This window comes from Anneissia japonica, unplaced genomic scaffold (assembly GCF_011630105.1).
Source record: "Anneissia japonica isolate Jap-2015-1 unplaced genomic scaffold, ASM1163010v1 scaffold287754_len4335492_cov202, whole genome shotgun sequence".
Classification (NCBI taxonomy): domain Eukaryota; kingdom Metazoa; phylum Echinodermata; class Crinoidea; order Comatulida; family Comatulidae; genus Anneissia; species Anneissia japonica.
In genome coordinates this window covers 3,284,627-3,311,561 of record NW_022705543.1, presented here as the reverse complement: position 1 = coordinate 3,311,561, position 26,935 = coordinate 3,284,627, and the positions used below count along the sequence as shown (strand labels likewise).

At 35.7% G+C, this 26,935-nt stretch overlaps 3 protein-coding genes across 6 annotated transcripts in view; 1 reads left to right on the top strand and 2 right to left on the bottom strand.

The window, feature by feature from the left end:
- LOC117105626 (TBC1 domain family member 14-like) overlaps window positions 1–12,466 on the bottom strand; it is a 19,992-nt gene extending 7,526 nt beyond the window's left edge. The window contains exons 1-6 of the mRNA XM_033246804.1: window positions 11,074–12,466; window positions 7,100–7,330; window positions 5,639–5,721; window positions 4,827–4,944; window positions 3,088–3,194; window positions 2,553–2,624 (exon numbers count right to left, since the gene is read on the bottom strand). Of these exons, the coding sequence (XP_033102695.1) occupies window positions 2,553–2,624; window positions 3,088–3,194; window positions 4,827–4,944; window positions 5,639–5,721; window positions 7,100–7,330; window positions 11,074–12,314 (1,852 nt within the window). The 5' untranslated portion in view covers window positions 12,315–12,466. The remainder of the gene's footprint in view (window positions 1–2,552; window positions 2,625–3,087; window positions 3,195–4,826; window positions 4,945–5,638; window positions 5,722–7,099; window positions 7,331–11,073) is intronic.
- Window positions 12,467–16,666: 4,200 nt separating this feature from the next.
- Window positions 16,667–21,229, bottom strand: LOC117105662 (E3 ubiquitin-protein ligase RNF139-like). The gene is made up of 3 exons (XM_033246867.1): window positions 21,094–21,229; window positions 20,121–20,376; window positions 16,667–19,914 (listed from the first exon to the last, which is right to left on the bottom strand). The coding sequence occupies exons 2-3, from the start codon at window positions 20,335–20,337 to the stop codon at window positions 17,807–17,809; spliced, it is 2,325 nt and encodes a 774-aa protein (XP_033102758.1). The 5' UTR covers window positions 20,338–20,376; window positions 21,094–21,229; the 3' UTR covers window positions 16,667–17,806.
- Window positions 21,230–21,426: 197 nt separating this feature from the next.
- LOC117105660 (RING finger protein 145-like) lies at window positions 21,427–26,328 on the top strand. 4 transcript variants are annotated; one of them, XM_033246864.1, is made up of 4 exons: window positions 21,487–21,577; window positions 22,688–22,778; window positions 23,189–23,435; window positions 23,958–26,328. In XM_033246864.1, the coding sequence occupies exons 3-4, from the start codon at window positions 23,261–23,263 to the stop codon at window positions 26,183–26,185; spliced, it is 2,403 nt and encodes an 800-aa protein (XP_033102755.1). In that variant the 5' UTR covers window positions 21,487–21,577; window positions 22,688–22,778; window positions 23,189–23,260; the 3' UTR covers window positions 26,186–26,328. The 4 variants fall into 4 exon arrangements, with proteins under 4 accessions (XP_033102757.1, XP_033102754.1, XP_033102755.1 ...); XM_033246865.1 differs by having other exon boundaries at window positions 21,496–21,562; XM_033246866.1 differs by lacking the exon at window positions 22,688–22,778 and having other exon boundaries at window positions 21,427–21,562.
- The last annotated feature ends 607 nt before the right edge of the window (window positions 26,329–26,935 follow it).

Genomic DNA, 26,935 nt, shown 5'->3' with positions numbered 1-26,935 from the left:
TTGTCGTTTTCTTAGCATAAGTCTTTTTTGTGAACTTTACTGTACATTTTGTTTTGGACGCACCTTGATTGAGAAGTGTGCCACTGATTGAAAAGTGTAGTTCCTAATAAATTATTATTATTATTATACAAATATTTTATATAAAAAATGATTATAAACTATCAAAATATATGATACAAATAACAAACATAATATAGTATAACATAATAAATTAATTACACATATATTATGTAAGTTGAACAAATACTATATGGCTTAATTTTTTACTCTAATATTAGACCTTATATAATATATGAGCAAATGCAAAAATTATATAACATATGACCAGATGAGACCTTATGCATGACCAGACGAGACCTTATATAATATGACCTGGCGAGACCATATAATATGACCTGGCGAGACCTTATATAATATGACCTGGCGAGACCTTATATAATATATGATGAAACGAGTGACAGCGATATAGATTATACAAATACAGTATCGTTTGATGAAGATTTATCTATCCAGGATATTAATAATTTACAAATTTTAAACTTTGAACAATGGATACCCAGTGTTTAAAGTTTAAAATACTGTATTGTTTAAATATTTTTTTGTAAATACTCAACAGCAAATGTGAAAAAGTTATGTTGGAATCATCTTTAGACATTTAATAGATGTTACATAAAAACCATGCAGGTCAAAGGACAATGGTGCAAAAAGGGTACCAGACAGAGGGGCGGTAAGCAAATGCTTCTAAATAGGAAATGGACCATAAACAAATGATCTCCTTTCTGTAAATACTGTATCTAGTGTAAAAGGTTGTGATTTAAATAAAATGTTTACAAAGCACTGTCATGATGTCATAATGATGCTGTAATATTTAACGTCAACTTAAAGTCCCTTTGAATTTGAAGTCAAGAAGAAATTGATTGAGATTCGCAATAAAATGTTATCAAACTTTCCCTCTCAGATCAATCAGCTACGTAAAAAAATTTCCCCCACGGGCCCCTATGACGTATGATGTCTTCGTAATACCCTCATGATTTCATAACACGTTATAAACATTTCATTCAATTTGGCAGCATAATCTAACTAAGAAATGACTTACTATAAATCGCAACGGTTGTTTACAACACATCAATTAAGAGGACTTATATCAAATGCAGTAATCTTTATTCCAACAATCCACACAGCATTGACATCAAAGACAATGATATGCTTTGACAGGAAGAAGCTGTAACTCCTAACCTTTTTTATAAATTACATGCATTAAGAAGAAAATGCATCTCAAATTTAGCAAACTATATTATTATTTACAGTATACTATATATCAAGATTAGTCGAGATCTGTGAGAATATATATCTTGATGTTTCTTTAAAGCAAATTCTCATCTTAGTCACATAAAGATTATTTGCAATATAATCTTACATTGTAATGGATTGGGCTTGGGATGTGTAATCATGTTAACATCTGACTATATAGCGCAGCTAACTTTAAATAATTTGCATACAGTAATAGAAATGGTTTAAGTAAATTCAAATTTAAATTTGAATTTTCCTTTTTTTGTCCAATTGCAAGTATTGGAGATTGGAAATTTTGGCTCAGCAGCCACAGTGCAGTGCCAGTACCAACATAAACGGATACATTGTACCTATATCCCGCCTAAATCTCATGCGAGGGTTATTCAAGTTCTAGAGCGATCTGACTCTAAACTTGACACTGGCCAGGTTTGAACCGGGATCTACAGCACAAGCAGCAGGACCATTAATTCTCGGCCAAATACTCATAAACAAATGTTTGATTGTTTGAGTGTCAGTGTTGGTTGGAATATTCAGTCAGTGGCCATATTCGACTGTCTGCTCATTCTTCATTTAACCACGCTCACCTGCGCAGTGGTAAAATCCTACTTATCGAAGACGACCATTCAAAAGAAAACTTAATAGTGGACAAAAAAAATGGCTGCCTAGTTACTTCGATACACGCTGCATAATCAAGATTGCTTCGGCTTGTGGTAGTATGGGTTTTTTTCTTCTAAAAAATTTCTCATCCAGTTTTTTCCAATTCTGTTAACCTACAATTTATATTTACTTCATGTGGGTGAATATAATAAACTTTATTTTCTGAACTTTAATGTAAATTATATTAATGCAAATTTTGTTTCTAAACTGACTAATCGGCCATGTTTTTTTGGTCATGTGGATAACTTGACGCTGATTAACACACTCTAGTTTACGTTAATTTTTGTTGTCAACAAAGTCTATTTTACGAACCAGTCGAATGAAAATGAGAAATCATAGTCAACGAAATGAAAAAGTCAAATAAGGCCAGTGATTCAGTTCACATTGGAACCTTGAAGGTCAGATATTAAGTATGTGAGTTGCCAGCCTTCCAAATCCCAGGTTCTCGGTTCAAATGATGAAATGAATATAGTGGGTTCACCTCACAACTTCATATTGAGACTTGATTTACTGAGTATCAAAAAGTTGCTGTAAGTAGGTCATGCACTAGCTATTGGATGTAAAGAAACTAAAACATAACAAAAACAAATAAGAATTAAACTAACCTTTCTCAGCATCTGGTTCCTTAAACAGCTTTAAAGTGTCCTTGGCTCGGTCTTTAAAGATCTCAAACAATTCTGAAAAAGAAGGGATTTTATACAATGTGAAATGACATTTAGTATAATTCCTTTCTGGTCTTAGGCCTAATGACTAGTGTAGTAGGAATGATATGTGCACTGGGAGACATCCCCTTCCCTCCGCACAGCCTGGATGTACCTGTAGGACCAACAGCCTACAGTAAGTCTCATGTGAAAGATAAATGCACTATAGGAAGTCTTTCGATCTTAAACAAACAGAGAAGCATAGAAGATGAACCACTGATCTATATTTGGTTCAACATACACAGATAAACTTGATCATGCCCAACTCAGTTAAGTACTGGATCTGAAACAAAAGGTGGACTGCGTTTCCGATGTACTGGAAACCAGCGTCCCTATTCTTACACACTGATTCTGTTTTCTGATCAGTTTGGTAGACCTTCCGATCTGAAAATTTGGATTCAGAGGAAGTGCACCATTATGCTGCATTTTGTGCCCTTACCATGTGTTATGTTGAGGTCATTGCCTACAGCCATGATCCAGACCTTCCCCCTGACACTAGGGGGCACCCCATTCCACCATAGTTCCTTTGTCTTCTTCTGATGTTTCCTGCAAAATAGAATCAAAGAAAGGAAATATTAAAGAATTTGCATTTGCAGTCAATTGAATGAGTTAGTTTATAGCTTTGTGTCTACATCCCCCATGGGGTTCAAAGTTCAAATAAAGGTTACCATTACATCATAGTAAGCTAAAGATAGAAATTAACAGTCTCCTAAATGTAAGCCTATGAAATATGATGCCATGCCTACTTGTAGAGTTATTCTAGTCAATTGCCAACACAGAAAATGTAGATGGATGAGTGATTTTTCAAAGCTTAATATCTTATGGCTATTAATATTGACCAAGAGTTTCAATCAGAAATTTTACAATAATCGAATCTCCAAATAGAAAGTATAGTTCTTTAATAATACAGTTACTTGTTTTATACACTATAAGTAAGATTTACATAAACTTTATATGATTTATAACATAAAAATACAGTTAAATGTTGTTAATCAGCTTTAAATCAATATTAAAAATTGCTACAAGGGTCATTTGCATAAAATCATCCAATGTTTTTCTGCTGACCTCAAATTTTGAATATTCAGATTGTTAAACATTAACCTGGTGTTTCTGTAAAGCATCACCTATTTATATATCAGTTGATGATTACACAGACAGTACCAGTATAGGCACTAAAATAATAATTTATTTGCAGTCAAAATGAACAATGTAAAGAAAATCTGCATGTGCCATGTCATTGCTGACAAGCAATGACCCGTAATATATAATTCAACTTCCTGCAGTGTTTATAATATATGAATGTACTTCTGCATTTTCCATTATATTTATGATCCTTTCAAGTGTTTCCCTTGGCAATGCCACATTATCTATCCAATAATGTCAGAAGTATGAACTATGACCCCAAACAAATTCAGACAAATCAACTCCACGACTACACAATAGATATAAAATAGATTATTTTGTAAAATGCAACCAATATGGGTTTTAACATTTTCAAAAATGCTATTTCTTAATTTTGAATTTTAACATATTTAAATTATTGTTCTTTTCAGTTATATCCATCTTACATGTCTATATGCCTTTTGTTTTGTTTTGTTTGTTTGGTTTTTTTTTTTGCTTTTATTATTTAAAATGATTGTATTTTGATAAGTTTCTAGTCTTACCATGTTAAAAATAACTGGACCATTTGGGAGACCTATACTTTTGTATTGAAAATGTATCCAGTCAAAACAAAGAATAAATAAATAAATATTTGCTCAACAACAGCACTGTATGTATTCAATTTGTATATCAAATTATCATCATCGTCATCATCTGTACTATAATAAGATTCACTATCATATTAATCATTATCTTTTAATTACAGTATAAATTGCATTCACCATCATTTGACTAATTATCATAAATATGATCATCATCATTGTTGTCATCATACAATCCAAGAGATTGTCATGATGATCATCATTATTTTACAATTTAAAGCATCATTTTCAGCATCAAAATTCATCACATCCTACACAACATTAAATTGTCATCATCATCATCATCATCATTCTCCTACAATACATTTTCATCGTCACATTACAGTCGTCACTATCATCACAATTATTGTCTCAATTTACAATTTCATCATTGTCATGAGTACTGTATGTATAAACCAATCATTGAAACACTTACACAGACTCAAAGTTTGGCAAGATATCTTTATTCCACACAGTTAGTGAGTTGTGCACCTTTTGGTCAAGTTTGGCTTGTTGGACATGGTTCTTTGCCAGCTGTTTGGCAAGTTCTTTCTCTGCAATACAAAGATTTAATTTTGATATATCATACCACAGAGTTATAGTAGGGCTCAGGGTCCTAAATGATGTGTGACCTAATTAGACCTTGATAGATCATACTCACAACAACTTCTGTGAGATTATTGGTGAGGTGTGGCAATCATTTTAAAATTTATTTTATGGTTTGGCAAGATGGGAGAGGGGGAATTTATGGGGTAGACCACCCAATTGGTTTTACAATTTCTGGCAGAGGTTAGGAGCATAGTCTGTTGGGGTCTTAGCACCTAGAAACTGAGCAAATTTGGCCAACTTTAAGCTGTTCTGTATGCTTTAATAAAATGTATTTTTTTTTCAAAAATTATTAAGATAAAACCCCCATTTTTTTTATATTTGATGAGTTGTGACCTACAGGAATAAGTGCTTGGCAGGTCAGAAAAAGGGGTAATTCAATTGCTCTCCCTTTCTGGTATAGGCACCGGGAAGTCAGTACTGTCCAGCATTCAACATAGCTACAGCTTGTGGTGGTGCAGTACCAGGAACACATCTGATTGGTCAAAATCCTAGAACAACAGGTGCAGACTCAACACAGTAGCCAAGACTACCTTCCAATCAGTATCCTTGCAATACCACATATTACAATAACCACCTTAAAAAGCTATTTACAGTGAAATGACCTTCGAACTTGACTGTTTTAACAGTCTTCCAGATTACCTTTTTTCTTGGCGCCTTTCACCATCTGGTCGTACATGTAACGGTGCCTCTGCTCTTCATCTGCATTTTTTGCTGGAAGGTTTCTAAATGTATAACAAGTGTGAAATTTTACTTATTTTTTTCTTTATTGAAAGTGGTGTGTGGTATTATTTTAATCATACCAGCATTCAAGTCAAAATGAGATAATATTTAAACAAAATAGTATCAACCTGTCTTTTATTTCTTCAACCAGGGATATATTATTAGTGCATGGAGGTATTATAAGTGGTACATTATTATAGCCCAATCAGGAATTAGGATGCTGTGTACTAGATGGTACTCCATAGGAAGTACTTGGAAAATTTGTTAGGTTGTGTAAGCAAATGTAAAAAACTGCAGAATGGAAAAACTGTTGGTTGAAATCACGTCAGCATACTTGGGCTGTGTAAAATATTCTAGACCTAATATTATGTGGGGTGTGTTATCTACCACCAGCTACTGGCAACTTTAGACAACATCCAATTATAATAAAAAGAAATATTACTGTAAATGTCATAAGAATTAAACAGCTTGTCTCTACATCATAGGCATGCGGGGAGCCATAATGTTTTTCAAATTGGCAAGTTCAGTATGAGGTCCTTAAAAGGCAAGACATACTACCTGTAGAACAGTGAGGTGGTATTGTGATTATGTACTGTTCTACTGTATTACATTATGTATCGAGTCATCTGGAAATTAAGGCTGTATAAAAATAGGCTGCCAGCGCAAGGCTGTGTCTATAGCCTTATACTTTATTATGTTATACTAAATGTGAGGTCTCACTACAAAATGAGTCTCATCGTTAAAAAATCAAAAAATGAGTTTATATTATATTTTGTTAGATCACAATATAAGCTTTAATTTGATCTTTGAATGACTTCCCTAGGATAAATAGATCCAGAGATGTGAGCATTTAACGTTTAGGTGTATGAGAACCATGTTTTGAGAAAATCGGCTTCAAAGATAAACTAACCTGTACAAATAATAGTACTAGAGTTACAGAATATGTGCAGAGAACAATGTTTTAGTAAAGAAAATTCACTTAAAAAGTACACAATCATAAAATATAAGTATCAAGTTATTCAAAAACATTAAAATCAAAATTTTTTTTAAAAATGTTGCCTTTGACCTATTTTGGTATTGTATATTGAAAACTACTACCACAATCGAGAGGGTGTCCTTCAAAAGACAGTAAAACATGTTAGTATCGAATGCGTGCTCCGTCTCTATAACGCATGTTTGAGTTTCAAACGCAATTTTCTTTGAGTTCTAAACCCTATCCGATTTCTAATAGGGCGCCCCCTACTTCGTGGTAGCAGTACCCATCATGCACCTCCACTGGATTTACTAGCTCTTACAGGATTAACTGCCAGACAATAACATAGTGTCTATGCCCCCAGGGGGCAATAGACACAAAAAGAAAAAAATAGAAAAAAAAATTACCCTGGACGATTCTCAAATATCAAAGCCGTCGTGGAACTTGCAACCCCAAGGGATGCATGTCGATTCTTCCATGATGTTGAACCTGTAGGTGGATGTGTGTAACCCTTTTGCTTCATGTCAGGCATGTCCTTCACTTGCATCCGACCAAAAGGAGTCCACTCCTCTTTGTGGTTGCCATCAGGTGCTGATATTTTTTTGGATTTTCCACCAGACAGACGAGGAAATAGGTTCCTTGATAAAGAAAAAATGGAAATAAGATGTTGATAATAAATTGAGGGTTCCAAATAATAAATGGATGAATAGCATGGCGCCTTTCACCATCTGGTCGCACATGTAACGGTGCCTCTGCTCTTCATCTGCATTTTTTGCTGGAAGGTTTCTAAATGTATAACAAGTGTGACATTTTAATTATTTTTTTCTTTATTGAAAGTGGTGTGTGGTATTATTTTAATCATACCAGCATTCAAGTCAAAATGAGATAATATTTAAACAAAAAAGTATCAACCTGTCTTTTCTTTCTTCAACCAGGGATATATTATTAGTGCATGGAGGTATTATAAGTGGTACATTATTATAGCCCAATCAGGACTTAGGATTTTCCACCAGACAGACGAGGAAATAGGTTCCTTGATAAAAGAAAAAAGGGAAATAAGATATTGTTGATAATAAATTGAGGGTTCCAAATAATGAATGGATGAATAGCATGTGTTGGATGTTTAAAAAGCAATTACAAAACAGCATGGACAAGCATGGGAAAAAGAAGGCATGGAATAGATGGAAATTTGTACTTATTGTACTAATTAATTATTAGTAGTATAGCTGAGTTATTCTAAACAATAGCAAGAAGTACAAAGAGACAGTCACCCCAAGACGTAAAACTCAAAATTTATTCATAAGAGTTTTTGCTGGCAGTTTGATGTCAGCTTCATCAGTGTGTGTCTAAATTCAAACATAATCAATTTGTTACAGGCTTTTGCTGGCAACGACTGCCTGCGAAACCATGTGGTAAATAAATAACATCTTTAGAAAAAAAGTCTCAGAATGTTGCTGGTTTGTAATTAATATATTTTATTATTATGTATAAGAAATCATTAAACCCATAATTATAATATAAAAATAATGATTATAAATTTAAGGTTTGAATTACGAATTATGGAGTTCTACAGTGTTAGACTCAACAGTAGATCATCATGCCTCTAGTTTATTCAAATGGACTGAAATGTTTTTCAAAAAATGTATGACTTTCACTTTGTCAACAAGGGACTTTTTATCCATGAACATGTTGAAATGTCACACACTGTCAGCGTCACTGTCACAAAGAGATGGTGATATGTTGATGATTGTCACATAAGCTGAATATCAACTGGATATTTCCTGTTCAACAAGAGCAAGGTTTATTAATAACAAATGTGCTATCTTAAAGTAAAGTTGAATTTCCTGTAGTCATCAGATATTATGTTAGCGGCGGTCCTCAGCATTTTTAAGCAGCCATTTAAAAAAAAATTTGAAATACGGTACATCACCCAGAGATCAGTTCTGAGGTCTCAACATTAACATTCCAATACTGTACAGTACAGAAATATTATTATATTTCATAATTCAAGTTTTATTTTTCTGTTTTTTTTGTTGTTGTCACAATGACTAGTGGCATATCTAGGGGATGCGCATCGCCTTCACCTCCCACCTCAAGATTCTTGGATACACCACTGAATATGACAGTTTTCGGTTGTACAGTATGATTGCAACGACAGATATTTGTATACTATCTGTATAATTATTACTGTATGTGGCATATTGCACAGATATGAGGAAATATTTTATAATAATCACTTGACTTGTAAACACTAAAGAGAATAAGTCTGCAAATTTTGAATAACAAATGTTCTCTAGGGTAAACAGGTCCTGTGAACTTGGTAGAGAATTGGGAATCCCAACTGTGAAAGTAGAGCTAATCTAAAAGCCAGAGCACTATAGAATGGCATTCAAGGAAGTACAACAAATTGAATAATAAAGTAGTTGTGGCTAGCCAACACAAATTTGGAATAAAAGAGAATTCATTCTATTCAATCAAGACTCAGGGTCTACATAATCACTCCTCTGATAAAAAGTGTGTTTTCATTATCCAACAATTGATCAATAAATAAATCAATCAATTATTCCATCAATCAATCAATCACTGATAATTATTTTATTTAGTTTCTACAGTACTTCCAAAACAAAGTGCAGTACTGTAACATAGAGAGATGCATCAAATAGAACAATAAATATAAACAAAAATTGTTGGACTGAAACTGGAACACCAGAAAAAAAAAAGATGATTAAGCTCTAAATATAAAATTTTTTTTGACAAAAAACATTTGTATGCCCATATACTGTAGTCATGTTTCTTTATTGTCTGGTCAAAGCTAAGAAAAATTATAGACTTGGCCTATAAAATAAATAATGTAGATAAAAGCTTTAGATGATAAAGTAATTATTATTAATAGAGTATGATATTACCATGGACCTATTAATTATTAATAGGTCCATGATCTATTACAGTACAAGTTGAAACACAATAGCAGTAATAAATATACTGCGCCATCATTATCATCTTATGCTCTACCCGACGGATTATCGTAACCGTCTACTAATACATTCCAAAATCTTGCAAGTTCGTGTGTGAATCAGTTTTAACGCTAGCTACTAAGCACGAGGTCGGTAGTCTAGTAGTTATGACACTAGGCTATCAATATGTTGTGGGTTTGATTCCTTCTCGAACAACTTGTAAAATCTTTTTGCCAGATCTTGTGAATGTAGGATATCTGGTACCAGGGTTCAAATATCCTCAAAATGCTCCATCAGCAAATAGCTGCTGTGGGCAATGGCTTTACTACAGCAATTTATTCTTCTTCTACGGCAACAAGCTTGGTAATTTGTTTTACGAATCCCGTAGGCCTATTTGTAGTATACAATGAAACTTGCCTAAGTCGACTTTGCCTACTGTAAGTCGAATAATTTCTAAGTCAATCTAATTTTACATGTCAACAAAAAAAAGCTTGCTATCGAGGCTGAGATTTTCAACAGCAGTGGAAGGCCTTTTCTACAGTACAGCAATTGTTGTCAGTGCTGTGGGGAAATTTGAATCCTGTGTACTGGTAGGGTAAACATAAATCCTACTCATTAATATTAATAAACAAAAAAAAAAAGAAAAGAAAAACTTACAGTACTGTATATACCCTACGGTTTGGATGGGGTTTGCACTGTGTTTTTGGAGGTTTGCAGGGTATGCGGGGTTTAGCAATACCCGTAAATTTGATAAACAAGAGCGACCGCTCACTGATCTGCATGTTTCTCCACGCTTACTGTAAATATGGTAAAGGTGCAAGTTATACTGGGTTTTTTGGAAGAGATAATAAGATAGAAATTTTTAAATAATTAGGATGTTTAAAAAAAAAAAAAAAATTGTTATTTACAGTAGAATGTTTATTTGTACAAAACTAAAATATCTTAAAATTGAAAAATAAAATTTCTTAAAATTGGTATAAAAAAAAAATTGAATACCAAGACACGATTCAAACTCATCCTTAAGTTCTTTAGAACACATCCTTAAACAACTGTGCCATCCATGCGATGTGCCCTATTAGTGGTAATAGCAGTAATGTATGCTTTTGAAGTTTTGAACAAGAACAAGAACAGCAGTGAGGCTCTGGGATCACCGCCTTGCGCAGACCCAAAAAGAATAATGTAAATTAAAAGGTTTTATATTTCAAATTCTTTAACAAGGTATTTGCTAACTTCATGACAATTGTTCAATTTTATAAAAAGTTCCCGATGACATAATAATTGGCACAGAGTATTCACACTTTTGAACAGAGACACTTACAGTACCTGTAAGTACAAACATTTTATAATGGTTTACATAAATTTACAGGCACCTGTAAGTACAAACATTTTATAATGGTTTACATAAATTTACAGGCACTGTAACTCACCTTGTCAAGAAATTGCCAATCCCTTTTTTCTTAGGCTTTGCACCTTGTTGATTATAAGCAGATTCCTCTTCTTCATTACACTTTGGACTCGCAGGAGGACTGGATCCAAAGAGACTGACCTCCACAAAGTCTTGGTAATTTGAATCCGTTTCAATTGTTTTAAAATCCTCGGCAAGTAATCCGGGTACCGATATACTACACGATGAGCTTGTAACAGAATGTGAATTATCTGGACTGTCTTCACACGATGAAGCTGTCTGGTTTATAGGGTAATCAAGATTGGTAATTGTCTCTTTGGGTTCCGATAATAACTGGAGCTGATCTCTTAAATCACCCGAATTAATTCTTGGCGGACATGAATTTCTTGGCAATAGGTTTTTCTGAACTATTTCAATTTGATTCGTTGTCTCACAACTTGAGACGTCTAACGTTGCTGGCTCATTCTGAGTGGTCCCATCATCAATATCATCATTTTGGCCGATATTTTCATCTAGGTTACTTTGATTTGAAAGACAATCGTAGTTAACATCCCTAAAACTATGATTAGTGTTATCTGAATTAGGCCTAGACAATGGTTCATAACCACCTTGTAACTTGTCTATACTTCCTAATGATAAGGCTGTGCACTGTATACAATCATTTTCTTGCAAGTTAGTCCTTAAATCACTGGATCCCATGTCACTATCTTCTTTGCAATGCCTGCTCGCCACATTATTGTCAATGGCCGTGCCATATTCTTCACAGCTTTGTCTATCATCAGATTCATAACCCTCCTTAGCAGATAAGCAGCACGAGTTTAAAGCCCCATTGAGAGCATGGGTACACACTCTCATAACCTGGTCTTGTACATCATACTTCACTGTCGTCCCTTCGTTAGCTTCTTCCTCACTCGAAATAACATTTCCCATTGAAGGCTTAGGCCTACTTCGTTCATTCTTTGAAGATGAAATTTGACCTTGCTCTGGGTGATCCAAAGTTTCTTGGATATCATGAACAAAATCAGCATCTTCATCTCCAGATTTAGATTTCTGACCCTTTTTTAACTTGCCATTGCGAGAATTCCGTAACGTTTTCTTATCTGATGTTCTTCCTTTGAACTTAAAAATTGGCCATGTTGATGTAAATATCATGGGCGTTGATTTCCCACTCTGTTTAGATGGCTTCCTGGATTCTTGTTGGCCTAGCTTTGTAGACTCAATTTTACTACTGTCATTATCAACTTTTCGATGTTCCTTCATCATGGGATGGTAGCTCTGAGTAATCGAGTATAATTATTTAGTTTTCAATATATACCTTTACTTGTATTTCATCCTCAAAGTCATAACATTTCCATTTTTCGAATCTCTAATTCATTCTCACTGTGATCATTCGCACACAACTCTAAAAATCAACAAACAACCAGACCATCTTCAAACTATAGAGGGCGGTAAGACAATCAGATGGAACAACCAGAAGTGATTTTTACACCAGACTGGAATGCTAGACTTGCCGAGAGATCGATGACAACACGACGATTATTAAGGGGAAAATCCGACCGAATAGTTCTCAGGGGCCGACGGAGGGGTGTTGCCCTAGTTGCCCAGCCAATACCCTTGATTTCAAGTCGTCGAAAAAATATATAACAACTTCATTATAACAATAGTAGGCCTAGTATTTGTGATTTTTACCTTGTATCGTCGAGAATCAAGACCTTACGTGATTTCCAAAATATCTTTTATAATTATGAAATTTAGAATATCAGTAAAGGTTTTATAGAAACAAAGAAGTTAAATAGAAAACAGTTAAAATAATGTTTCTTACGTATTATAGCATTGTTTTTACTTGTGGAAATGTGATTCGATTGTTTATAATCATAGAGCAAATAAACATGTTTATATGGACTAAATAGGGCACGAAGCCCCTGTATGTTTCGTTATGAACAATAGTTTAAGTATCACGATTAGAATTTGTTAGCGTGTGCTATATAGAATAACAAAATTATCTTCACATAAAACATAAATATGTGCAAAACATAATGACTTTTATAATACATGGATTCAATGCAGTGTTTCAATGGTGATGAAAACCTAAGCTTATGTGAAGAATGGTCAGCCTATAGCCTAGATAGGAAGATTGGGCCACTAACAGTGATTGGTCGCCCCTTCGAAATATCTGAGAACTTTATTAGTCATATGATGACTTCTAAGGCTGAGCCTCCGAGGGGTCTTATAATTTGTTTTCGAACAATGGGATTTCCACTATCAGGCATGCCCACCCCCGATCGGTACTTTGAACCTTGTTTGGGCAACACCCAACAAAACATCCTGCGTCCACCCCTAGTTCTGCATCCTCAAGCTCCTCAGAAGCAGACAACCTGTATCCAAGGAGGTATAAAAATCCGTATAGTAAAAGCTACCATGCATGATTCATGGGGTTATTCTGTAAAAAGATGATCGCATGTGTACATATCATATATCATATAGCAGCATTTGCCTATTGCGATTTGCGTCCGATAATTGGAGACGTGTCATTGTACATAACTACCGTTTTTTTTCTATAGTAAAAACCCCTTCGAATAAACGCCCCTCCAGAGCCTCATCTTAGATACACGCCCCCCTTCCCCACCTCCTCAAATGACTGTAAAAACTAATAGAAGCAACATCATTCTCAAATCAATCTATTAATATTCTAATCTAGTAGAATTACATGTTTTTTCTGGGATCACACATCACACGTTTAGGATTAATAAGTGTCTATGACGGTCATTTGTGAGGTTAGGCAAATGTGTATGTCATTCGCCTGTGTAGGCCAAACATTCTATTCACCTATTTATTTTATTTCAATTTGTGTAAAATTAAAGATCTCCCATCCCCCTCTCCGACAAAAACTTTAATCTTTGCACTGAGCCCTGTGTCGACGAGCCAATTTTTCAAATCGTATATATTATCACTTTGAACTCAATTCTGTAATGAAAAAAACCAAGAAAAAATGAAAGTGATGTCGGTGTGATTTCTTGTAATATTTCAAATGTACAGGTAACTGATAAATGTTAATCAGTTACTTTGAATAATGTGGATCAGATATCATTGTTTTTTTGATATATACCTGTACGTGTATTTCAAATACTTATTTTCAGACTTGAAACGAGCGACGGTGAATATAATAGTGTTTGGAAACGTTAGCTTTGCTCAAATTTAGTTCATATAAAAATCAATTGGTTTGCATATCATAAGCTGGAGCTTATATACTATAGCTACAGTTTTCTTATTCTTACATGAGCATGGACTCAATATCTATATTCAATCAATCAAATTAAACTTTTATTTCGGAACGCTAGTCCATATAAAATAAAGAATCAACACTGATTATGTTACACAACCATATGTTATTATACAATTACTGTACTGTAATATATTGTTTACAAATGACGGTCAAATTGATGTAGATTACGAATTCTGCCTATAAAATTGATTTCCCATGAATATGGACAGTGCACAAAATACATAAGTTTTCATAGGCTTATCATTAATAGATTCAGTAACCTAAATTATCACCGAAACTCATTAAGTTATTCTCCAAATGTTTATTTTATATAACAAACGTAATTGGAAAACAAACAAACATATGTTATATAATATTTTATACAGAAAGGTTACTAAAGCAGGTATACCGAATTGACCTCCGTTAAGAACAATTTTATCAATGTAGGCCTACAGGTACAATGATTAAAAAAATACATAAAAGAAACCTATTGAGAGATTCGATCTTTGTGTACAAACACAACTTTGTATTACCAACTTCCTATTAAATAAATATAATTTGTTAATCAATAAATATATTTCTATATCAGAATTATTTTAACCTATTTTATATAGTTACTTCATTATTAAATTATAGCTTAATACAGTAATGTTAAAATAAACATAATTAAAAACAAGAAAATGCATAGGCCTAAGAATTTAAGGATAATGTTTGCTGCCATAGAAAATGTTGAACTAGACCTACATCATATTTAGAATCAAAATGAATTTCCAAAGTTTGTCTGTGCTTCCCCCACCCCCAACATACTCACACACTATAAATATAATTGGCTTAGAAAATGATAATGGTGGATCAAATGTGCTTTTTGTAACCTAATATATAATAGCTATGTTCACACATACCCTAAGTTGCAATCATTGGTTTGAATGCAAAAGTCGGAACAAAGCCATTGGACTTTGGAGAGAGATGGACAGCGTTTGAGGCCAATTTTGGTTCTGCTTGTAGGCCTATCTGTCCAATAAATGACTATCTCAGTATAGTGTCAAATGTGGCTATGGCAATGCAATTACATTTTGAAATGGGCATGGCTTCCAATATCAATATTGTCTTCAGCTGCCTTGAAGACAGCGAGGTCTGGTGTGGAGCGTACATCGTCAGGAAGTAATTTCCACTCAGGGATGGTTCTTGGGTAGTGAGTACTTCAGGCAACCTGTGTTAAAGCATGCACACTTGTAGGAATACTCACTATTCATGCGACGTGTATGTGTGTGACGAGCATGGGTGCAGATCATGGGGAAACACCCCCCACATATTTTTAAGGGGGAATGGTCCCCACGTTTCGACCGCAATGTAATTTCTTAGGTAAAGATGATGCCTGAAAGTTGTTGAAGTGAACTGCATGACCCAGGTATTAACGATAAAGCGCTGTAAAGCCCGAGTACAATACAGTACTGTAAATCTATATTATAACAAGATACCTTTATCACTAACGTCTGAATTACCTATAATACACGACTCGAGTTCGCGTGCATTTGTTATAATATGAGAAGTATATGATTTTCGGCACACGAAGTAGGGAAAGTAAATACATCAAAGACAATTAAGTTTTATTTTCATGGTACAATACAGATTAATTAGATCTCTATGATAGCCGAAAATGGTTGATAAAAGATGATGTTATGATGATGACTTTTACTACAGTATATAAGGGTGTCATTTCCGGCCAGCTTAAGGTATTATTTCCTCAAATTTTCGTGTCTCACCCCATCCATGGTTAGGATGAGGTGGGTGTGGTCTCTCGAAATGTCTCCCCTCCCCCACCGTTCAAAACAGATCTGCACTCTTGGTGACGAGTGCCTTTGTAACAGAGATAAAATAATGCAATATATTTCAATAAAACCTGCACTTCTTTGTGAACGTAGTAAAGACACTTTGCTTTTAATTAACTAGTCCTTTGAAACATTAAGCCATAGTCCGTTGTGTACAATATCACATTTGTACAATGAAGAACTCCATTACAGTATTTAAAAGCAGAGAATTGTCTCCCATGCACTGACCGCATGCCAGGCAGTGCACCAACTCTGCCAGGTGGTACGCTGACCATGTGAGGCGCTGCACTGTCGGTGCCACAGGTCTACAGGCACAGGCATAGGCATCTGATCCGATTTTCCTTGTAGTGTTGAACAAGGATCATACACACACATTTACAATTTGCAACGATTGCAACATATTGTGCGTGTTTATGTTTTGTGCTTGTGTGTGAACCGTATTTATATATGAAGTGATGCTGGCCTACTGTATAATAAAATTTAGTAAGTCTTTTTACAGCAGATTTAAAAGATAACAGATGGAATCATGGAAACAATCCTTATAGTTTATTTTTAAAAGTTGGCATATATGACAACTCTGATGTCATCAGATCACAACTGATGATGCTATCAGATTACAACTGATGATGCTATCAGATTACAAATAATGGTGCTATCAGATTAAAATTGATGATGTCATCAGATCAAACTGATGATGCTATTGCATCACAACTTGCAGGGGCGGATCCAGAGATGTCCAAAAAGGGGGGGGGGGCCGAAAGTTGGTCTGATCCAGACAAAACTGTCCTAGGGAGTCCAGGGGTATACCCCACTAAATGTTTGTGTTCTAGACGCCCGAAAATAACATTTGAGGCATTCTGGGCTATCAGTTTTTTCTTTTTCTTTCTTTATTTTCTCCTCTTTTTTTTTTACTTCCCAAAAGGGGGAGTCGGGGGTGGGCCGCCCCTCCAAATCTGCCCCTGACTTATGATACAATTGATGATATCATCAATCAAAACTGATAATGTCATCGGATCACAACTGATGGTGCTATCAGTCTACAACTGATGATGTCAACAGATTACAACTGGTAATGTCATCAGATACAACTGATGTTATCAGATCACAACTGATGACATCATAAACTGTCATCAGATCACAACTGATGTCACCACACAAATGATGATCACACTGTAAACTTGTGTCATCAGATTACAACTGATGATATCATGAACTTAGGCCATTAAATCATAGCTACTAAACATCAAGAACTGATCTCATCAGTCCATAACTAAAATACAACATTATGATGTAATTAAATCTCAACTGATTAGATCTGATATTGATATCTTGAACTAGTGATATCATACCTGATAACAGTGCTGTATCTAGGGGATGCATGGGAGGGGGAAGGGCTTGCATCCCCCATTGAAAATGTTCAAAGCAAAAAAAAAATTAAAAAAAAATCATGCTACGCAGTTAAAAATCATCTCAAAACACCTCACTTAATCATTGAGTCCAACTTCACTTTCACATCCTCCATCATCTCACCCCCCCCCCATTTCGATACACCAAGTTTGTGGGTTAGGCAATACAAACTATTATACATATATCGCAAAATAAAATTTTGAAATGGAATTATAAGTTAATTGAAATGGAAATTCAGACTAATTTGAGAATTATATTTATTCTTCAAATCCATCAGATGATGATGATGATGAAATGTTTCCCAAATTACCCAAATATCCATGTTGGCCATTTTCAAAGACTTTTGCTTCACTTCCCTGGGCAACATTTTCAACAAATATATCCCTAGATGTTTGACAATGTCTCCTATGTCTCACGCTCATCATCACATGGTTAGAACCAGATAGTGAGTTTTCATCGTCTGTATCACTAAACTGCTCGATATCATTCCGATGATCTAAAGTCCTTACTGGTGAGTTTTCTTGTTCAGTATTATCTTGAGTTATATTGCCAGTACCCTGCTCATTCTCTCTATTTGAGTTCTGTCTTGGTTCATTCTGCAAAGCCTGGGCAACTTCTTGAGGGTCATTTTGTAAAGCCTGGGCAATTTCTGGAGGTTCATCCTCCACTCTTTCAACTACATTTTTTTCAACTTTGTTTTTTTCTACAAGTTTTTTCTGACACAGTGGGCAGACATCCTGTACATATAGCCACTTGCGTAAACACACTCCATGGAATAAATGGCCGCAAGGCATGACACGCGCCGTTTGCAATTCATGGTGGCAGATTGCACAAACGTCATCGTGTCCTGATAACTGTGTTTGCGTTGCATATTCTAAGCTGTTTATTTTACTTACAGCAGTCCTGCGATTTTGAAACATCTTCCAGCCATCTTTGGCTTGTACAAAAATGTTAAAATAGGCGTGTATGCTCATCATAATTAATCGTATTATGCCACCGGACTCAAATAAAAGTATCCAACCACCGTTGAAAAATAAGAAAATACCAAAGAGGAACTCAATGACACTCCCTGTTCCTTTTAAATAGTAGACATAGTCATCCAGATTTTCCCAATAAGTATTCCAGCATGCATCGATCATGTAAAGTGTGTAGACAGATGTGGTGACCATCACTTTGATACACAGTTCAAGACAGAAAGCAGACACAGCTAGGATCCACGTACTCATTTCATATGACATCCAAAGATGATAAAAGAGAAGGAACGGGATAACAAGAAGGAGGAAATCGACAAACAACACACGCATGTGACGTTTCACTGACATGTTCTGTGAGGCTCCTAAAGTTAACATCACTTGATTCAACATGTTATGAATAAAGTGTAGAATCGCTGTAAAAAGAAGACAAGAATTTCTAAAAAGACGAACTAATCTTGCTTCACCTTCTAATTCTGTCAAACCTGTCTGAAGTGCGAGAATGAAGAACAAAACAGCGGAAACAGTTCCAATGTACTTTTCTTCCTCATCCGTACTTTTGATTATCATATGTACAACGCAACCTATTTGATTGGCTATTTTAGCTATCACTGCACTCATACCGAGAAGCATAATGATTGATCCGCAACCAGCTATTGCAACTTCCGAGGCTATCTCTGTGAAAGTTGTCCAATTTAGGTGGGCAACTATATCGTTACTCTTGTACCAGAGATTAATATAATGCCCGGAAGCTAACCACAAGGAATTACTTATCCAGAAGACTCTTAGCAGAGTTGGCACGCGTAACCGCTTCCACTCGTGTTCAATCAAAACTTGTAGTCCAAAATCTCGACGGATCGTCCGAATCATTTGGAAAAATTCACAAATCTTGAGAGTCTTGCTAACAAATATAACAGACCAGAGCCACAAAGTTACAACAAATAATGATACTACGATTGTGACAATCTGGCATGTAGATATCAGGTTTTGACCTAGGTGTATTTCAACTCCTGGCTCATGCATAATGATAGCCACCATAACAGGTAAAAACATGACAAAATTGCAGAATGTTACTGCTCTTGGTAAAAACATATCTATATGTTGCCCTAGCAAGATGGCAAACAATGATGCATACGAACATTGGAGGATAACGTATACTAATAAGTCTCTTGAAAATATTATCTGGTGGCTTTCTAAGTGTCTCCATGATTCTGGTTGTCTTTCGAGAAACATCATGTCCCATTGCTCTGTTGAGCTGTTTGAGTGCAGCTTCATTAAGAATTGTTGGTTCCACCAATATGATACCTGTAGAATTCCACAGGATATGACAAGCACATATAACTTGGAAATAATCCGCGGTGGTAGGATGAACAGGAAAAATACACAAATTACTCCTGAGAAGAAAAGATTTAAAATCAGTTATAAAACACATTGGTTAAAAAAAGCAAAGGAAAATGAACTTGGAAATTGTGTATTTTCAATTGGACAGTAAGTAGTATAAGCTGGAGTGATTTTTTTTCTCTACAATAAGTACAGTTACTAAATATGTAAAACATATAAAAATCAACATAGTGCGTAAATATGAAAGTGTCTGACTTACCTAACAAGCATAGAAAAAGGTGTAGAATTGGAAATGAATTTCCCTCTGCAACAAATAAATCGTCATCTTTATTTACAAAAACCTTGTCAAGAATTTGTCTCCATGACAATGACACACAGTTGAGTAAGCTGTTGAATGCGAAGAGAAGAGGGACCCTCATTGCCACATGTGCAAACAGTGGGATTTTTTTTCTTACTTGGTTTGTATTCTCCTCCATTTTCTTATCAGCCAGTTATTAATTCATCTTATGTATGGGCTGAGGAAAAAAAATGTAAATAAACAACATATTTATTCTGTTTTTCATGTACAGTTGGCCTACCCTGCACACAGGGACGAAGAACATTAGACAAATCAATAGATATATTTTTATTTACAATTTTTTCGCAACTAGTATTTTGTTTAATAAAATGAATAAAATGGTAAATAAAAAAAAAATTTTTGTTTGAAGTTGGGCCATATAAACAATTTTGCTTTCTACGGCCCATAAGTTACATCCTAATCCAAAAACATATAAATCAATATTGTATTTTTTGAATTGTGGCTAGGCCCCTAGGGCCTCCTGGACCTATCCTATCCTAGGCCTACAGTAGTCTGTAGTCAACAAGCACCCCACTGTCGGTAGTAGTAATAATAATAAGTAATATTAAATATAATCTTGGAATAGTAGTAGTACAACAGCTATTAAACAGTTTAGAAAGTATTACAACCGCTTTCTGCTCCCTCCATTAAATTAAACCAAGTGTAGCCTAGGCTAGGCTTACTACTCTAGGCCAGCCCAGCCAGCCAGAAGGGTTGCCTTGCCTACTAAATAAGTTAGTTAGGGCTAGGCTAGGCGGACTATAATAGGCTTTGCCCTAGCCTAGGTTGTAGGAGAAGTGCCTAATCTCTAGCTCCTAAAAATAAGTGAGCCTACCCTCTCATTCATTATATAATAACAAAATATGATACCATAGCTTAAAGCAGGGATACGTACATATTATTCAAGGCCTATCTGATGGAGGAGATTAATATTGTGCAAAATTCCTTTTCAGAGAGCCAAGCCTGGGCTGGCTGGGCCCTCTATCATCAACAGAGACACCTCTCACGTGACGACGTGTGACGCGCAAGGGCACTTTTTCCTGAAGATCTAATCCTAGTTTTTAACATGACGTCATACGGCCTAGGCCTAGTTTATTTTGATTAATAGGGTACAACATTCCATGAAGTTTACTCTAAAAACTACAGCATACAGTGTTTAAAGTATAATAGGATAATAGTTTGGATGGTATTTACAGTAACTTAACAATTAAACTAATAGCTAATTATGAACAACATTGACCTTGCCCAGCTCTACCTACCTCCTCCCTCCTAGGAAATAAGTGGGTTATCCTGTTAAGAGATAAACATGAACACCACCATGCATCATGATGAACACGCACCGCCGAAAAGTCTACGCAAGTGCTGTAAGTTCTAGGAATGTAAGTGGGGCCTAGGCCTAGGGCTTTATATTCATATCATGTGAACTAAATTGAAATTATATGGGACAAATAATTGCTATCAATTTACCTAGCCTAGGCATAGTTCAAATATTGCAACAACAACAACGTACCATATGGCAGCTAGGCCTAGGCCTGGGGAGGGCCGAATTCGAGTCAACTCGGCCCCAAGTAGTCAACTCGGCCCCAATTTACTGTGTATTTACTAAATAATTTTGATTTGAATGCAAAGCCGAACTAGGCCCTATGCCAAAAAGTGTTTTAAATTGTTGCCTAAATTGTTATTTCTTTTTCATTTACAACCACATAGATAGGCTAACAATGATAAAAACTGCATTAATAAAATAATATTAATTATCAATAATAAAAAGGTATAATATACAGTAATTGATGATAATAACGATATGATGACAGTAATAACGACAATAACATAATAATGACAATACATAATGAGTTATAGACATATTAAATATACATAATGAATTCAAATTCCTTTTAACATTTCGTAAATATACAGTAAATTGGGGCCGAGTTAACTTGGGGCCGAGTTGACTTGGGGCCGAGTTGACATAGGGCCGAGTTGACTCTGGACCGAGTTGACTTGGGGCCGAGTTGATATGGGATGGGGGCGAGCTGACTTGGGGCCGAGTTGACTGTCGCTGAGTTGACTTGGGGCCGAGTTGACTGTCGCTGAGTTGACATGGGGCCGAGTTGACCTGCTTCCTTAGGGCCTAGCTAGGCCTAACCTACTAGTGCTTGCTACGAGGCCTAGCCTAGGCTTAGAATAGATTTCGAAAGTTAGCTAGAGCTACAGTACAATAGCAGCCGCAGCGTTGTCATACAGTATGTTGGCTGGAGTAGGCATATAATTACCTGTAACTAGCAAAGCCTAGTCCTCCTAGAAGTACTAGTACTGCTACGACTGTATTTCGCACTAGGCCTTGTATCTATAAGTTTGATAATAACGATATGATGACAATAATAACCAAATATTTTGGTGTAGTATTACTACTACTACTATTCTTGTATAAGAGGCATGTTGTGGCAAATTGGCTAAGTTGTAGCAAAAATTAAAATTCATGTTTAAATTAGTATTTTCAGATACCTGAGCATGTAATCTTTGAAATGAGAGGTCATTCATTGAAATTGGACATTTGTAGTATACAGTTAGTTATGATTCAAGGTAAACATGATTTTGAGTAATTGGCTTTGTGCATACACTGTTTAGAACACACAATAACGTTATAAGTAAATGATTTGTTGACCACTTCCAGAACTAGTACTTTGGGATATGATTAATAATAAGACATTAAACTGTTGATCTACTGTACTGTATAGTGAAAAACAAATTTGGATGTTTAGGCAATTTTTTTGAGCTCCCATATTTTAAAGCTCATTTACTAAATATTAGCCTGTGCGACAACTTAACCATATCGCCATGACATGCCTCATATTATCTGTAAAACTAGCACACAAAAAGCATACTACTAAGTCAGCAGAAACAAAATTTTCTGTACTGTACTTGAGCTTAAAATCCACCCAATTTTTTCCAAGAAGAAATAATATAAAAATTGTACCATTATATTTCTACAGGCTCTTCAAGACTAAGAGAATAACATAAGCCTGGCACTGTAACAGTGGTTATTAACATTGCTGGTGGTGAAGATGGGGGAACAAATCGTCTCCACATTGATGCGTTTGCCAAGTGTTTTTATGCTTGAGTTCCTATACCACAAGTCAGAGCAACAGTTTCTGAAGGAAAATGAGTTCACACAAAAAGAATTAGTGAAAAATCTAGGTGTAGATATTCACTTTCTTTCCTCTTGCATGCAATATATTGGTAAGTGTATTTGTATTGTTTTTGCAACAGTATTTTTGTCAGTTATATGTCAATGCAAGTAAGCCCACCCAATTGCAAGACCTGATAATGGTAGAGGTAATAATTAACATATAATTCACAGAAAAAATGAATATAAAAATATACAGAGAGGATGTTAAGTGGTAACTATAGAAATTTGATTGACTGAAGTATTTAGATGGTAATATTTTTGAACTTGATCACTTCTGTGAATTATATGATTTGATTCTCTAGGATATACAGGTATTGCAATAGCACACATCTGTCTGGTGTGTGTGTCCTTCCAGGCGCATAACTCAAAATATACTGGACCGAAAACCTCAAACATTTGCACATTGACAGTGTATCTTGGTCCTCCTTGAATTTGGTACTGATCACCCTGATAACTAAACAACCAGCGCGGGTGCAAGCGAATCGACTGTATATAGATATGGCACAACTGAGGGCGAGGGTTTGTAATCTCAGATTTATCTTGTTAAATGTTTCATTTTGTTTACTTTGAAGGTTACCTTGCTGCCATTGCACTTATCGCTCTTCCAGTCCACCACTTGAAGTCTGTGTACATTCATCTAATAACCTTCATCTTGCTAATTGTATCTAATTGGTTGTCCAGAGACTACATTACCAGTTCTCAAGATTCCGATTCTCAGTATATCTTCAAAGATGCCGTATCTATGCAGAGAATGATTGGTTTTAGCATAAAGCAAGGTGTCCTGGTTCTGATATGTACGTTGCTGATGAGGACTAAACGCTACTGGATGTTTTCAGCTTATCTCGCTCCTATAGTTGTTAGTGCGTTCTCTTTAGAGTCGAAAGTAGCAGAAAAAACACACCTAGTGTCATGTTGGGTTACTGTGTGTGTTATTGTGAGTTATTTGTCATCTAATATCTCATCACTTATGAATTTGGCTGCATATGAATTTACACAGTTAAAGTATATGATGCAGCGATACAGAGTAAAATACTTAATTCTTCTTGTTTACAGGAAGGCATTTTTACCATCAATTTATGTTAGTTTTTGGTTCTGCCTTTTTATATACCATTTTCATAGTTATTACAAGGACACTAACTTTTCCTTCAAAGATAAGTGGTTTGTTATGATTTTTGCTATGATTGCTGATAGTTGTGAAAGTCCTTGGAGTTTAGTAGGCCTATGTTATGTTGTATCTTACACTGCATATTTCATACACAGCAGCTGTAGAATCTATCTAGTAGGTTTTAATGGGAATATACAAGACCATGGTATGTATACCGGTTCCATCGAGGGGATAACCCTTTTCATACTGGCTATTCAGACGGGATTATTAGGCTTAAATCGAATAGAAAAAATATTTTCTCTAAGTATTGTTCTGTTTATTGTTGCATCGTCAATGCTTCAATCTCTGTACGAGATGACAAATCCGATTTTGTTATTATTAAGCACAAACAGTAACAGGAAAATACTAGCCCATGTTAGAGTTCTTGTATTTGTGGTTATTCTAATTATCATACCAATTATAATGACTTATTATCTCATTAATGTTTTTAATTCAAACATTTGGATTCTGATCATCTCCTTAAGTTGTTTATTAACGTCCCTTCACACCTTTAGTTCCTTAATGATATATGCCCTGTTCATGATTGATAACTTCCGTACGGAACCCTGGGAAAATTTAGATGATGTTGTATACTGGATCCATGGGTTTGGTCATGCCTTGGAGTTCGCTGTAGCTGTCTGTGGCGTCTGCTTTGGCGGTTTTGATGCAGTTTTTTCTGATCTCAGCCTTAGCGGAAGTTCTATTATACTTCTTCATTTTTATTTCAATGTTTGGCAAAGTGCCAAAAAGGGTTGGGACAGTGTGAAGCGGAGGAGGGGAGCAATGAAAAAAATCAATATATTGAAACAAGCAACTGAAGCTGAACTGAAATTATTAAATGATGTGTGCGCAATTTGTTATGAGAAAATGACTAACGCTAGAGTTACACCGTGCCGTCATTACTTTCATGGTGCGTGCCTTAAGAAATGGTTGTATGTGAAAGACAACTGTCCTATGTGTCATTCATCCATCATAGAAAATAGCACAGATGCTGTTAATACTGAGCCAGGCACTGACAGGGTTGTGAGTTCACAGCAGTCTACTCATACTAACGCAGTTCTAACCGATGCTACAAGTTCAACAACTAGTGCATCATCATCATCAGTAAAACCATCAACTAGTATGGTTGTAGAACCAAGCACTGAGGTAGCAGCAACATCATTTGAAACATCTAGTAATATGGGTGTGGACGCAAGCTCTGTAGTAGCAGCATTATCAGAGGAAGCATCAAGTAATATACTTGTAGAACCAAGTACCGAAAAAGCAACAGCGTCAGTAAACACATCAAGCACTGTGGTAGCATCATCAGTTGAAACATCAAGTAGGACTAACATATTTGTGAAACCAAGCCCTGACTTAGCAGCAACATCATTAAAAACAATAAGTAACATGGTTGTGGAGCAAAATACTGGGGGAGCAGCAACATCATTGGAGGCATCAAGTAGCATGGTTGTGGAGCCAAATACTGAGGTAGAAGCAACATCATTGGAGGAATCAAGTAACATGGTTGTGGAGCCAAGTACTAAGGTAGAAGCAACATCATTGGAGGAATCAAGTAGCATGGTTGTGGAGCCAAATACTGAGGTAGCAGCAACATCATTGGAGGCATCAAGTAGCATGGTTGTGGAGCCAAGTACTGAGGTAGAAGCAACATAATTGGAGGAATCAAGTAGCATGGTTGTGGAGCCAAGTACTGAGGTAGAAGCAACATCATTGGAGGCATCAAGTAGCATGGTTGTGGAGCCAAGTACTGAGGTAGAAGCAACATAATTGGAGGCATAAAGTAGCATGGTTGTGGAGCCAAGTACTGAGGTAGAAGCAACATCATTGGAGGCATCAAGTAGCATGGTTGTGGAGCCAAGTACTGAGGTAGAAGCAACGTCATTGGAGGCATCAAGTAGCATGGTTGTGGAGCCAAGTACTGAGGTAGAAGCAACATAATTGGAGGCATCAAGTAGCATGGTTGTGGAGCCAAGTACTGAGGTAGCAGCAACGTCATTGGAGGCATCAAGTAGCATGGTTGTGGAGCCAAGTACTGAGGTAGAAGCAACATAATTGGAGGCATCAAGTAGCATGGTTGTGGAGCCAAGTACTGAGGTAGAAGCAACATCATTGGCGGCATCAAGTAGCATGGTTGTGGAGCCAAGTACTGAGGTAGAAGCAACATCATTGGAGGCATCAAGTAGCATGGTTGTGGAGCCAAATACTGAGGTAGCAGCAACATCATTGGAAAACTCAAATATTACAGATGACAAATGAATACCTTCTTCTGGCACAGAAACATTGATGCAAACTTCAAATGATGATGTGACAAATGGAAATGGTTGATGTAGCAAGCGGAATGCTGTCTTCAGATAAGGAAGAAAAGCAATTTTGTAGCAGCAGTATTAGTGAAACAGTTCAGGG